This window comes from Mustela lutreola, chromosome 2, assembly GCF_030435805.1.
Source record: "Mustela lutreola isolate mMusLut2 chromosome 2, mMusLut2.pri, whole genome shotgun sequence".
NCBI classification, from domain to species: Eukaryota; Metazoa; Chordata; class Mammalia; order Carnivora; family Mustelidae; genus Mustela; species Mustela lutreola.
In genome coordinates, this window is record NC_081291.1 from 52,359,495 (window position 1) to 52,374,442 (window position 14,948).

A 14,948-nucleotide genomic window follows, 5' to 3' on the forward strand; every position below is an offset into this window, starting at 1 on the left:
TTAAGGAGTTCAGGGATCTAGGGTGGAGCCTAGGCTCTCCATGAGTAAGTCACAGTCACTCAGTTTCTCTCTTAACATTGGACGGAAGATCCCTAGCTGGAGATGGTCACTGCTGAAGAGATGATGTTAAGGTTCAGAGAGTGTGATAGACCTAGGCCATCAAGGAGCTTAGGAGAGGGAGTAAGGGTGTGGGTTCTTATAGAGTTAAGGGCTGGGTCTCCAGACAACAGCCCACTCTTCCAGCCCCACCCCAGCTTTCAAAATTATTCCTCTCAGAATGGAGAAATATTGGAGAAATATTGCAAGGATGGAGGGGGGAAGCAGCACTTAAGGTGGAGCTGGGGACAAAGTGGGTGGGGCTCTTGGGTCTCCTGTTCTTCAAGGGACAAGCCCTGGCCTTCCATCTCTAGCTGCACCATTGATTCTCTGGTGCATCTGAACCTTGCTTTTCTCTGAGCCTTGCTTTTCTCAAGTGGAAAACAGAGACAGAAACATTTAAGGCATAATGCAAATATAATGCATGGGGCATAGTTGTAATTCAAGGAATTCCCTGGTATAGGCACTGACATTGGAGAATTGGGGATTTGGGACAAGCAATGCAACTATATCTTATTCATTAAGCTACTTACTAGTCAGACTGAAAGGCACTGTAATATAGAGGTTTCAGGGGCCAATTCTGGCATCAAGACTGCTAGGAGCACTATTTTATCTTATCCTTTCTAGCTGGGCCTACTCTTCTTCTCTCTGAGCCGCTATTTCCTCTTCTGTTAAGTGGAAATTAAAATACCTACGCTGAAGGATCATTGATGTTGGGAGTAATTTGACCCTGGGAGGTGAAATTGTTTAGAACTTGGATGGGCCTCTACGGTGCTTGATCTGAAGATCAGTTTTCCCTGACAAGGGCTGGTCTTTAGTAGTGTATGTGTGTGTGTGTGTGTGTGTGTGTGTGTGTGTGTAAGTGCACATGTGCAACCCTCAACATTTGAGCCAACATTGAGATCATCTCTTGGTCTGGCCACATTCTTGTTTTCTGCCGATGCTCAGCAGAGGTTTGCAAAGTTCAAATTCTTGGGGCGCCAGGCTCCCTCTGCTTCCCCTCTCCCCAGTGAGGGGTGCCACCCACATCTTTTGTCCCATCACCTCCCTGCATTTGATCCTAGACCCCAAATCAGGCCATTCTTAACCCAGTATGTGCCCCTACCTCCCAGACCCCCTGTCTCCAAATTTCTTTCTTCTTCCAAGACCTCTTCCCCCAAAGTCTTGCTCATTGGGACTGTCCACTGTTGCTCATGGAAGGTTAATGACTTAATGGCAGGTTAAACTTGCTCCTTAAATGGTGGAAGTTTGAAAAGTGTGATGTGGTGGAAGGAGAGAGACCGCCCACCGAGTTGTGCACCCTTGGACAAAGTGACTTTCCCTCCCAGGGACTCCATTTCCCCCCGAGTCCAAATCCACGGAGGGCAGGGACCCCAGCTGTCCTGCGGAAAAAGGCCTTGTGATGTGTACCGTGTCTGCGTTTCCACGTGTGCATTTATTGTTATTGCTCAGGATAGTGTTGAAAAGGCAGACAAATCCCATTAATTACAAAGAGCACAAGCCAGAGATACAGAGAAATAAAGAGTGTACAATAAGAGCACAGTCACTTCCCAGCCCCGATTGTCCCAGAGCCCCCCAGAGCCCGGGCAGCTTGTGGAAGCTGGAGCGGCACCATTTCCTCGCTACTCTGTTATAAAATATGTGCACACAAGAGTTAGCAAAGTGTGGCGACCCCCAAGAGGAAAGGTCCGGAGGGAGAGCACCACAGGCATTACAAAACAGACTTAGGGGGCTGAGAAGGTCCCGGGGCAGCCTCAAAGGTCTTGTTTTTGGTGGAGGGGGTGATTGCTGATGCCCAGGGCCTGGGATCCCCTTCCCTCTACTTGGTTGAGTAGGATCTCTATATCACAATCAGGAGAGCTTGCCTTGGAACTTGGAAAAGACCTGGGGGTTTTCTGCTATTGTTTGATAGGACTTGGCTTTGGAAGACCCAAAGCCTTCAAGAAACGCACCCCAACCATCTTCTAATGGGATTTCAGACACTATGGAGAGAGTTTAGGGTGGAAGGCATGTCACGGTACACCCAGCTGACAGCCTCCCTTAAGAGGAGCATGAATGCGTAGGGGGGTCTGGGTGGTGTGAAGGTCCAGGAAAGAAATTGCTGCATCCCAAAGGACCTATCACACAACCACCGAAAAAGCTTTGAATAAAGAACAAGAAGTGACCCCTCCCACCCCTGGCCAAAAAAAAAAAGTTCAGGAAAGGGAGATGGGAATAAACGTTTCTTCATGAGGAGAGTTGGAAATAAAAGCAGCTGGGCCATGAATTCTGGTAGTTCCAGGTGTGGAAGAGAGCCCTCTTCCTCCTCTGGCCTGGGGCAGATGCAGGGTCCACCCCTAGGACAATCAAGGTGGGTGACTTTGGGTCCCAAACTGAGGTTGGGGTGGGGGGCTTGGTGGCCTCTTCTGGTGACACCCTGACTTAGGATACAGGTGAGATGGTGGGAGGAACATATGACTTTCCCCCAAATTTAGGATGCTCTTTTTGCTTCTCCTCACGGGACACTCTATCTAGTGACCCTGAGTGAACAGTATTTACCATGGCAGGAAGGCAGGCCTTTGCACATCGAATGGCAGGGCCCTTGGGTGGGGGAAGTGCTCGGGATGGAAGACTTGGCAATATTTGAAAGCTTACTTAAAAGAATAGCTGTGAGACAATGCCCAGGACATTTTGTTGAAAAAGAAAAAAAACTTCTTCTGCATGGTAAAACATTATCTGAAGCAACAGTAATTAGAGCTGTATGGCTGGTGCCCGATGAGCCACGCAGATAAGGGAACAGAAAAGAGATTCCAGAAATAGACCCAAATCTATACAAGTTATCAGTATGTGGTACAGGTGGCATTTCAGCATGGTTGGGAAAAGAGTAGCTATTCAATAAGTAGGCTACCCAGGCTGAGACCGGTCCAGAATCCTTGGCCCAGTACCGTCATTAACATTGGTCTGGTCTCAAAAGTGGGACACCCTCTCTCTCGTCTACTCTGTGTTCTGGTGGGGATAAGGGGCAAGGGGCCATGGTGAGGGGTTGGTGGGAGCAGTGGAGGCTGCTTCAGAGTTAGGCAAAGCTCTGGCCCGAGTCGCAGGGAGGAAACATTTCCTCCCCGCCCACCTCCAAAGGTGGGTGGTTCTCCAGCCCCAGGGGTCACTAAATGGGCTCCCTGCTCTTCTCTCATCTGTTGAGGGGAGACAAACTTGCTGAGCTTAGACCTAAGAAGAAATTGGCTATCTTCTCCTGGAGCCCTTGTCCAGAGGACAGAGAAGCAGCTAAGTGGATGGTGCAGTCCCAAACTGGAAAAAAAATTGTACATTACAGAGTATATATTTACTGTGTTCTGTTTGATGTTAGTTTTTTGCCTTTTTTTTTTTTTTTTTTTAAAACCACAGACATTTCAGAACCACACTGCGGGAGTAAGAAGAGTCAGCAATTGAAAGCATAACCATTGCATAGTATTAAATGAACAGAGACGGTGAGTTCTTTATTTACAATTATTGTCTAGATAAAAAAATTCATAAAAACAGATGAATGGTCATAAATTATTGACCCCCTAATGGGGTGAACTGCCAAACGTACCCCATGCTGCTAGATATAGGACGCAGAGTGCAAGCTTTATGTACTACAGTGAGTTTTGACAAACCAATCATTTCCTCTGTGTGTATGCGTGTGTGTGTGTGTGCATCCATCATCCCTGACAAGAAAAGACCAACACTGATGTCGGGTGTCCTCGGTCACTTTCATGGCTCCCTGTTCCCCAAGCTAGGCTTCGCTCAGAGAAAGCCCTCCTGTCTTCCCAGTGTCCCTGATCCAAACGAACAGGGAGCATGGGGGGCAAGTGCGGCTTTCCTGCTATCGGGGAATGAGGTCATGGACACAGGATTGGAACCAAGAAGAAGGTGGGGTGATGGAAAACCTTGAGAAAGGAAACTACAAAAAAACACCATGTTCCAAAGCTGCTCCAGGTTTTGTCACACGTGGAGGTCTTCACTTTCTCGGCAGGAGAACAGCAGGCTGGCTTTTGGCGGTGTTTGTATTGGAATCCAATAAGCACATCTGAGGGCTGGTCACCCCCTTGGGGATGCTGTTTTCTCTGCTGGGTACATTCAGAGAGATTCCCTCACGACGTTCAGGTGATGCTCTCACACACAGAAAGTCCTCCTTCCGGGATGGTTTTGCCAGGTGGGATGGGCTGACTTGGAATCCCAAAGCCTCAGGTTCCTTCAACAGCCACCTAGCCGTAGGCCCTCCCAGCTGACTATGGCTCTTTTCCCGAGTGGCTCTCATCTTGTTTGTGGAAGAATTCTCTGGGCCTGGAGAAGGGAAGGGCCGAGCTGACACAGAGCAACCGTGGGAAGGGGTCAGTATGAGGAATGAATTTCGCAAGCGAGGTGGAAAGTGTTTGGTTTTCCTCGAAGCATGGGACGTCATCGATCATGGTATTCAAAATGTCTTTTGCACTGTACAAGTTTATGGAAAAAGATCGTATGCTGAAAAGTCTCAAAGCAAACTTTGTATTAAATACAAAAGTTCTTTTATGAAAAAAGCTGATACCCACAAAGTGCTTAGCAGTTAAGAGGCTGACGTACAATTAAATAAGCTTTCATTAAGTGGGATTACTAGTGCTGTTATTGTCTTGGGGGAAAAATAACCACCTTTCCTCACCTGTGATACTGTAGGGTTTCAGAATGGCTTTCTGTCTGGGAAAGCAAGACTTGCTGTCAAAAGGCTACAGTATATATTGCGACTACAGGAAGACAATTTGGTTTAAAAATCACACTGAATACATCTCAATATACACATCATAAGGTTCGTTCGGATCTAAATAGTGCAGAGAAAAAGGCTATTCTTCTTCAAAAATAAAAATAAAAGCAGCAAGCCATCATGATCCTCATCCAGTATGCCAACAGCTCATATGCTGCAATTTATAAGTAAATAAACCTCTAAATTACTTAAAAAAAAATCAACACAGTAGCATTTATAATATTGCAACACTACCTCAAACTTGTCCAGACAGTGCCAAAGAGAACCTCCTTTTGAAATGCTCTTAGTAAACTCAAGTGAGTTTCATCGAGAGAAAAGTCTTCCACCAGAGCTGGGTGGACCCTGTCATCCTCGGGCCGGGCCCGCCATTAGTGCTGCGAACCTAGGAAGCCTTCTCTCCTCCTCTCCCTGTGTCTACGGAGCACGGAGCACGGTGTTAACCCCCTTCCAGATGGAGACTCCTCTTCTGTCCCGTTTGGCTTCTGCCTGAGCCTCCCGTGGTAGTGACATGATTGAACGGAAACAGCAGGCAAAAATCAGAGCATGGCTATTGTAAAACATCGAGGTTGCAATCCAGGGAAGTGTCTGTTGGGCTGAGCTGTTTTCTATAGCATCTCAGCCGCCAGTGTTCTTAAACCATACAAATAGCCAAGGACGTTATCTACAGGATTGTAAACAAATTACATTCTTGTTTTAGGACATAAATAAGTTAAAATAGAGCAATTTAAGCGGAAACAAGGCAACATGCCGGCAAAAAAACTTTATATATCCGTGTGTGTGTGTGTGTGTGCGCGCGTATGTGTATATATATATATATACACACACATATATATATACACACATATCTATATGGACGTATACAGTCTTGGAAAAGTATACGTTGATATAGATACAAAGAAATGGATATAACCTCATGAATGTCTATGAAGTTCTTCGGTTCCGTTGGTGCAAATTTACTAGGCGAGTTAAGCTTTGCAGTTTCAAAAAGTTGTTAAATTAACCTATACAACTGAGACCATGCTGCACAAGCATTTCAAAAACTCACAGACCAGTGGATTGGATAAATAGTCTCAGAAAAGAGTCTGTTTGCAGTTCCCGCCTAAGAAAACAAACAAATAACCCTCCCCGACCCCCCCAAAACCAAACAAGGGGAGGACTGGAAGTGTCCAGTACATTCATGCAGGGGACATGGTGGCCTGGCGGGTGCATGGCTGGTCCGTGTTTGGGTGGGAGCCGGGAAGGGCTGGTTCTCGGAAAATCGCTCACTTCCATAAGCCCCCCTCCCCGAGCAGATCCCACCCCTTGCCTCAAAGTGAAAAAGAGTTCAAACAGCATCGCAGCCAGAAAAAGGGTCTGTTGGGTGGAAATGTTGGTTTTCTCGCCAGTATTTGGTTTCCTGTTGTTGCTCGTTGCTGTTTGGGTGAGCTGGGTGCCTGGATGGATGGGCCCGGGGAGGGGGGTGGGTGGCAGCGGGGTCCTCAGCTAAAGCGACGTCTCCAGGCTGTGGATGGGGCTCCCTGGACTTGAAGAGGTAGCTGATTTGCTTGTGTCAGTCGTCAGGTTGATCCCGCTGTCGATGGCGCTGTTGTTCTTGTTGAGCGATGACGGCGGGCTCGAGTTCTGCTTGAGCGCGGCATCTTCTTCCAGGTCGGTGTCATCAATGAGGGGGATATGGGGTTGTGAATCTTCGATCCGGAATTCGGGGTGAGCCATGAAATTATGGATGGAGGTTCGAGACTCAGGCTTTTCTAGACCTTCATAGAGAGAGCTACGGAACGCCTTCACGACGCGAATCTGCAAGGGAAGCACAGGGGTGAGAAGCACTGTCCTGGAGTTGGGGGCAGCAGCCAAGCTGGGGGGGGGCTTGGAGGAGGGGTTATGGGGAGAGGTTAGGGCACAGCAGGCGGCTGGAATCCACAGTCGCTGGGTGTTATGAGCACGGGCAGGAGGGGGAAGAATGGGAGAGGGGGCTCAGGTTATATGCATCCATGAGGTTTTAAAAACTGCTTTGGCTTTGGTCAGAACTCCAATATTAGGACAGGAGGAATCAAGCCCCATCACAGAGATAGTGGGAAACAGTGGTTAGAGGAAGCATAGTCCACTCCGGCGGGCACCCAGACCTAGTGAGAGACTGAGCCTTGTTAACTTTAAAGCAGAAGTTCAACCATGCAGAAGGGGAGCGGGACCAGGTGGGAATAAAGGAGGAAGGAGGAGAAGCTCGTTTTAGAACATTAATCTTAAGAAAACCACACGCAGTTAAGAAACCATACAACATGGAACAGATAACATGTCACGAACAGAAGAGGAACGGAAAGGAGAGACAGTGGGATGAGCTCGGATGGGAGAAGACACACGAGGGCCAGAGAACAGGAACATCAAACCAAAGGCAGCAAAGCAAACCAAAGCCAACTCAGGGCTTTCTGGGGTGCAGAGCAGAGGCAGCCAGAAAGCACGGAGGAGCCGGCAGACTGATGACATTCAGGGGCGGGAGCATGCCACGGTGAGGGGTCGGGAACCACACGGCACACACAGACAGACACACAGCTACACTTGGAAGCCTGGACAATGTGAACGGAGGTCTTTGTACCCAACGTTTCTTTCCTTCATGCATTTGGGAGGTAAACACTCGAGTATAGACTCAAAGCCCTGGCCAGTCATTGGAGTTGACTTTGGGGGTCTCTTATTTCCTGAAGCATTTTATTTCTTTGTTTGTGCTTTGAAAACACAAACCCCCCCAAAGGAGGCCAGAATCAGATGGCCAAACCCAGCCCTGGGTGGGATTCTAAAGTCTGTGGACCCGAGGCACAAAAAAGTATATTCTTTCATTTTCTGTGTCTTAGTTGGAACCCATGGTTTTCTGAAGAGCAAAAGGGAGGTTGGACATCAGGTCTTCCAGACTAGCGGAAAGAGCACTGGACTCATAGTCAGGGAGACCTGAGTCTGAGTCCTGGCTCTGCCACTTTTGATGCTTTAACCACGGGCAAGACACACTGCCTCACTGGTTGTCCTCTGCCCTGCCTCATGGAGTGCAGAGGAGCAGGACCCTCATGTTGGAGAGACGGGTCCCTTTCTTCAGACTCCTGGGAGGGGGAAGCCATGCCGGTCATCAAGAGGCAGATGGGATTTGGGACAAAGGTATTTCCTCCTCTCTTCCTAGCCCCAACTCAGAGAGGAGGCGGTGGCGGGGGGGATACGAGGCAGCATCAGTGCCTCCAAGGAGCAGAGCCTCAGCCAAGTTGGCCGTGGATTGGAGGGTGTGCTCACGGCCCTCCCTGTAGAGCAGTGGGAACCTCCACACCACAGGCCTGAGGCAGGGGTGGGGTGGGTTGGGATGGGCGGGGCAGAGAACTAGTGGGGTTCTTGTGGGGATGCCCTTGTGGTACCAGGATCTGTGGACCTCTCAGCTAAACCCAGGGGTGTCTTGTTGGTGGGGCGCAGTGGGGAAAGCCCTGTCCATGGAAGTGAATTTTCTAGATGGCTGTGGCTGGTGGTCTTAAGTGTCCTGGCATGGGGTTTATTGTACTCTTTCCATGGGAAGTGTTTCTGCAGCACAGGAGTGCCTTTTGATTTAGTGTACACAGAGAAGAATTTAACTTTAAGTTGGTCAGTAATCCTTTTGGTCTTCTGGAAGACCCCAGAGTTTTGAGATATATATATAAAAGTTTCTCTCTTTGTCAGCCATCATTACTCGTTGTGACTTTTCCTTGTTTGCTCAAAAGCACCTCTGTCCCTTTTCCCTCTTATGTGCTGTGGCATGGGGACTCCAGGGGACCCTGCTTGTTGGAATCATGCTTTAAATAAGAGGCATCAGGCGCCAAGCAAGAGCCAGCAGACTACCGTGATAGCCATTTGACTGCTCGGAGGTCTCGTTCTCCCTGGATTCCCTGTTCGTGGCTCTGTAGAGATGATTAAATATTCTGATCTCCTGAAGAGCAGGCCATTACACCCTTGATTAAGTGAAACCAACAAAAAAGGTGTCCTGGGCCTCATCTTTCTTATCTGTCAAATGGGAAGCATCGCCACTGTAACTGTCCAGCCTAGTGTCCAGTGTGTTCTGAGGCTGAATTGCAGTAAGGCGGGAGGAGGAGGAGGGATGGTGGTGGGACCCTATCATGTGACTGAAAATGCAGAGGGGACGACACACAATGAGATGCAGGCCCCTTGCCCTCCCCCTGGCATGGAGACAACAGAAAGAATGAACTACTCTGGACAAGACTGTGGGGACAAGACTTTTCGGGACACCCCGCCACGGTCATCTCAAGTGTCCACTTCGGTTCTCTCCGCGGCTGAAATGAAAAAAATACGGGAAGAAAAAAAAGCTCTTCCGCCTCCCATCCCTGCCTACCCTAAAGTGAGATTTTGGGGCAGAAGCTGCACTTGGGTATGGGGGGATGAGAGAGGGGAAAGGACCCGGCCTCTGGGAGTTCCGACTTTGTGGTTTCATCAGCACAAAGGGAGCAGGAGACCCACGCCCCTCTTGGAGGGCTCTGAGGGAACGCGTCGGCCCTGGGCTGGGACAGGCTGGGACGGTTCGACATACTCGAATGTTTACCCGGCTTCAGGGAAGCCAAGAGTCTGGGATTGATTCACATTCATTTCAGGCTCAAGGTTAAAGACTCACAACCTCTTTTAATTTCACTCTCTCTTGCTGAACTCTGTCTCCAGGGTTCTCTAGCCCTCTAGGGAAACAAACACATGGAATATTCAGACAGTGGAGAGGTCTAGGCCCCACCCCAGAAGCAAGCCATTTTCTCGCCAACCCAAGATTGCACTAAGTTTGTTACCAAAACGCTAACGAGAGGCACAGCTTTCTTTTCTCTCCTTCTTCATCTCTCCCCTTAAGAGATGCGCACTCCTTGCCCTAGCAGTCCTTGGAATCAGGAGGGGAAAGGGGGCATGGCAGCCGGAGATGCCCCCTGGGTGGTAGTGGCCAGGAAGTGGCCGGTTCTGAGTTAGGAGTCTCTTGTGCTTGCTTGGCCTGGTTGGTTCAAAGGAGGAGGACCTTCGCTGACCAACACAGCCTGCTATGAACTTGCTTAAATACAAAAGTGGTTTGAGAGGCGTTAGTTGCTTGAGGGATATAAGCAGGAGCGGCAGGGGGCTTGGCTTCGGGTTACAGAGCCCGAAGGTGCCCTTCTCCCCAGTCCCAGCCAGGCTGGCAGAGACTCCAGCAGAGAAACAGCTTTCTTGGCCTTCTAGAGCCCAGAGGATGGACCCCTTTCCATTTTGTGAGGCTGTAGGCATGGGCACTGGTTCTGGAATGGAAATTCAACCCCTGGAAGCTCCAAGGCTATAGGCTTGTCTGGATAGTGGTGTGGGATGGTAGGGAAAATGAGGCACCTCGGAGTCAGACCCCTTGCCACTCACTTGTGTGATCGTGGCCACGTCCGTCCAGTCCTCTGAGCCTCAGGGCCTTTCTCAGTGAAATGGGAGTATTGGCAGAGCCTCCCTCCTGTTTCCCTGGTGAGGCATATGCGAAGTGAAGGATGGGGGAACTACTTTGGAAAATGTTGAGTGGGGCTCAAGTATAAAGCCTCAGGCGTGTGCCTTTAAGTTTTGGGGGGAAAAAACAAACTCACTTTTGCGTCAGTCAGAAGAAGAAAGCAAGAGTGTGGAGCAGAGTTCCCTCCCAAACATTCTGGATGCAAGTCTGACCTGCCTGTCACATCACCGCATGCACCTGTCCACCTGGGGCCCTCCACCTCACAGTGGTACCAGGGGAGGGATGGTTGGGGGCTCCTCACCCCAAGGTCATGGGTCAGAAGTCCGCCCCAAGCAGACAGTGTCCCACCACAGGCCTTGGTGGTCAACTCTTGGCAACCCAGGGGACGGTGGTCTAACTCCTTCTAGGGTACAAGATCCCAGGCATTTGGGTTCAGCATGCACAGGGCCACCCTCCTCTGCTGGAGAATCCCTAGGAAGAAGCCTCTGCCTGCTCAGAGGAGGTGGGAGGTAGCCCACCTCTCCAGCCCACCCAATCCAGAACCCCTTCTCTGACTCCCGACTACTGGTGTCACACCTCCTTGTGGGAAAAAAAGCCTTTGACTCCTGAAGAGACCCTGCCTGGTAACTAGAGGGCCTTCAGAATCCTTGGAGAACAGAGGAGATGCTGTTGTTATAGCAAATATTCAGGTGAGGGAGGAACTGGGAGTTTTTATTGAGAGTTCACACTGTGACCATCTTTTTTTTTTTTTTTTTTTTTTTTTTTTTTAAGATTTTATTTATTTATTTGACAGAGAGAGATTACAAGTAGGCAGAGAGGCAGGCAGAGAGAGAGAGGAGGAAGCAGGCTCCCTGCTGAGCAGAGAGCCCGATGCGGGACTCGATCCCAGGACCCTGAGATCATGACCTGAGCCGAAGGCAGCGGCTTAACCCACTGAGCCACCCAGGCACCCTTTTTTTTTTTTTTTTTTTTTTATTTTATTTATTTTTTTTTTTTACACTGTGACCATCTTGATCAAAATGTGTGTGTTGAAGCTATTTGGGGGGATTCCCCTTTGGAACCAGTACTCTTGGCTACGGGGATGGTCAGGCTCCCACAATACACCCCAAATTACAGTCTAGATTCTCCAGTAGAGGGTAGGAATACAAGATACTCAAGCGTGGCAGCTGGATGAGGAGGTCATGCCTGGCCAGCCGCTTTGGGGCCTCAGAGAGAATGGAGGGTGGAGGGTGAGCAGATATGGATGTAGTCTCTGAAGAGTGTTGAGAACTGGGTGTCACTTGACTGGCCTTACTGAATGGTTTTGTAAAGGACAGAAGAAAAGGTGAGAATGATGTTGCCCAGGTTTGAGGTGACCGAGCTCCTTCTCTGGACTGTGAGAACTAAGGTATGGGGCTAAGCCACGGGAAGACTTCCAAAGTCTGCCTGCGTGCCCAGAAATGCCAGACAGGCTCTAGCTGTGGCCAGTGTGAAGCACCGTGCCTCAAAGAGGTCAGATCCAGCTAGAGGGATGTGGGAGTCACCAGGAGGGATGGCAGGAACCCAAAGAAACGGTTTCTTTCCCCAGAGGCTCTCCAGACTGGAACCCCCCGCCCCCTTTTTAAAGTGATCTCTATACTTAAACCGGGATCGTGTTATATGCTCTACCAGCTGAGCCAGCCAGGCACCTCCAGACTGGAACACTTGGTCTTTGGACTTCAAGACAGTTGATGGTGCTGAGCAAAGCCAGGGCTAAGTGGATGCAGGAGGAGGTTAGCTCAGGGAGCCTCTCTGCTGCAGCGGGTAGGGGCAGGATGGGACCAAAGTGTTTCCTGCCCTGAGAAAACCTGGCAGTGCTTCCTAGTGACTGTCACGGAAACGTGACTTGGACCCTGTCTGCTCAAACAGATCTCCATTTCACCTTGGGTTGCCTGGTCTCCCCATCCCTGGGTTTTTGTGCTATGAATGAACCCAGAAGGGCATTTCTTCCCTTTTCTGCCATGTCCCTGTTACCCTGCCTACCTGGCAGGGCTGCACCCCCTGAACAATCACGGGACATGAGCATAGATCAGCAACAGGCTCTCTGTGGCTCATGTTTCCCGTCAGAGGGCTCAGGTGGCCCAGTTCCCACCTGGCATTTAGGTCCTCTCCTGCTCAGTGGGAGGGGTGTGTGCAGTGGGTGTACTGTGTTTGAATAGGGGTATGGAGAGATGAAACCCAGAGCCCGTTCCTCATCAAAAGCTTGAGGGCTGGGGCATATACATTGTGGCAATCTGAGAAGACCTGGACTAGGGGCTCCCCCGCTGTTTGGGAGGGGCTGACTGGAGACAAGGTAAGGAAGGTAGGCGGTAAATAGAGACTTCTTATTCCCTCTGGGGCCAGAAGCTATGGAGGGGTTCAGAAAGATCTAGATAGGCCAGAGATGAGAGATCCAGGTCAGAAGTGGTGGCATGAGAAGGTGAGCTTGGCAGGAGGGAGAAGATGGAGGGGGCCAGAGTCCCCGCTACCCCTCAGTTGAGGAAGGGCAGGAAACCATGGGTTAGACCAAATCCCTCAGGGATTGCTGACACCCAGCCAAGAAGTGAAGTCTGTTCACTGTTTTCTGCCTGAGGTCAAGCTGAATGGGTAAGAAGCACTGTCCTCTCTAGGAAGGGGTCAGACCTTCATCGGGCAGGGTAGTAGTGGGTAGGGCAGCTAATGCCATTGGATGTATAAGGGAAGAAGGCACAGGGTTCTGAACTACCGTGACTGGGGCCTTCAGGCTGTGATCTCCTTGGTGGCCTGGGACTCCTCCCCGACTAGGACCTCTGATCAATAGTGACCCCTCACCTGGCTGGACCCCACTATGACGGACTGGGATCCCTGATGGTCTTGACCTGCGGTAACCCTACGCCTAACTAACTGTGAGACTCTGATCTCCTGGCCAACTCTGACTTTGGCCGTGTAGGCCAGGCTTTTCCTGTCTGAGTATGGCACTAGACCAATTGGCATACTCTTTGCTGTCCTGGCTGACTGCCCCCCCTTGGCCACTGTGACCCTCTGGTGGGCTAGAGCATTTGATCACTGTAAACTCCCCACCAGATGCCAATCCTTGACTGACCCAGACCTTTTTGGCCACTTTTGACCTTCACGACCCCCTAACTGAATGGTTAAGCCCCTGACCCTGACCCCAGCCAACCCTGGCCCACCAAGAGACGGCCACCCCATGACTGGCTATGCTCTCCTGACCAACGGGGACCCTCCTCGATGATGGTGTCCCCTCAGCCCCCTGGGCCTCACCATGACTGACTGCCCCCCATGTCCTTGGTGCCCCGGCCCCTGCCCGCCCAGCACTGGCGTCGGTGGCACCCGAGGCAGTAAGGATTCACACTCACGCCCAGCTGCAGCAGGAGGAAGGCTGGTCGGAGAGGAAAGAGCATTGGACAACGACACGCGACTAGGGCTAGAGAGATTGGCTACGTCCTGGCTCTGGCTGGTGACGGAGGACTGTCTCCGCAGGGCCCCCTGAAAGGAGGCCCCGCTCTTGAAAGTATTGACTACTTCAATCTGCAACGGAGGAGAGAACGAGACAAGTTGCGAGAAGAACGGACACACAGCTACACGACTGACAGGCGCAACGGCACGAGCACAGCCGCAGCCACGGTGACAACGACAACGTGACTTAAATCAAACAAAGACTACCAGACACACTCAAAGGCTCTGAAAGATATCTGCTCAGTGCCAGGCCCCTCTGTAGGCCCCAGAGTGCCAGGGAGGGCTGGCCATGAGGGCTGCGCACTGGGGTTTTCATTGCGGGAGGAAAAGCCTGGCTGTGTCGGGAGGCTCTGGGTGGGACACCTGCCCCGCACCCCACCCCAGCTCTCCGAGAGGACTGTCTCCTGAACCTCGGTCACCCCTAAAACTGGGGGGGGGGGTGCTGTGAATGCCAATGAGGAAATGTTCAGGAGTGCCCTGTGGGTGTGAAGCAGCCCAGGTGATCTACTCTTGGTTGCCTAGGTGTGGTCTGGGCAAGAGGCCCACCCTCTCTTACTTTCCTGGTCCCCTGTGTCCCTCATCCCACAGGGCTATGAACACACAGCCTGGATTAGAACTCCAGCCCGGGCAGAGGGCTATGTGACAGCATGTGGCCTGTGTGTGGGGGGGCTGGGAAGAAACTCATCCCACATGTGCTTTGCATGTGTGTTCTTGCCACGCACGTACGTGGCTGTGACACTGTGGTGGAGGCTTGGAGGGCAGTGTCTGAAGGCCCTGGTGGGGAATATGTCCACATGTGCAGAGATGCCCGGATCTCTCAGGCTGATGCCTGGGCCCGGGAGACGGGTTGGCCTTGGCCTCACACGGACTCATGTCCAGCCCTGCACCGCCCCTCCTGGTGGCTGCCCCACACCCCTGACCAGAGCCCCGCACTCACCTCAGCACTCAGGCCCCCTCCCCACTGAGGGGCATTCCCCCGGAAACCCATGGCAGGTGTTACCCCTGGGCTGAGCCCTCGCTGGTCTGGGGGGTGAGATGGAAGTTTCCTGAGGAGGCTGCAGCTTCTTTAGCAGTCACGGGAGCGTGCATGTGGGGAGCAATGGTGTACCGAAGGCTGGCGAGGTGAGAGAGCAGAGCCGGAGCCCTGTCTCTGCAGGCCTGTGGGGTGGCACGGAGCACGCCCACCTCCATCCCCCACCCGCC

General features: G+C 51.2%; 1 protein-coding gene across 11 annotated transcripts in view; it reads right to left on the reverse strand.

Moving 5' to 3' along the window:
* Positions 1–3,538: 3,538 nt before the first annotated feature.
* The window catches only part of ATP2B2 (ATPase plasma membrane Ca2+ transporting 2), a 367,144-nt gene continuing 355,734 nt past the window's right edge, over positions 3,539–14,948 (reverse strand). For 8 of the 11 annotated variants that reach the window (XM_059161728.1, XM_059161734.1, XM_059161732.1 and 5 more), the window contains one exon: positions 3,539–6,643. In XM_059161728.1, the coding sequence (XP_059017711.1) occupies positions 6,332–6,643 (312 nt within the window). In that variant the 3' untranslated portion in view covers positions 3,539–6,331. Of the gene's footprint in view, positions 6,644–9,473; positions 9,529–13,645; positions 13,818–14,948 lie in introns of all 11 variants that reach the window. The other 3 variants (XM_059161736.1, XM_059161735.1, XM_059161733.1) reach the window with 1 other exon arrangement.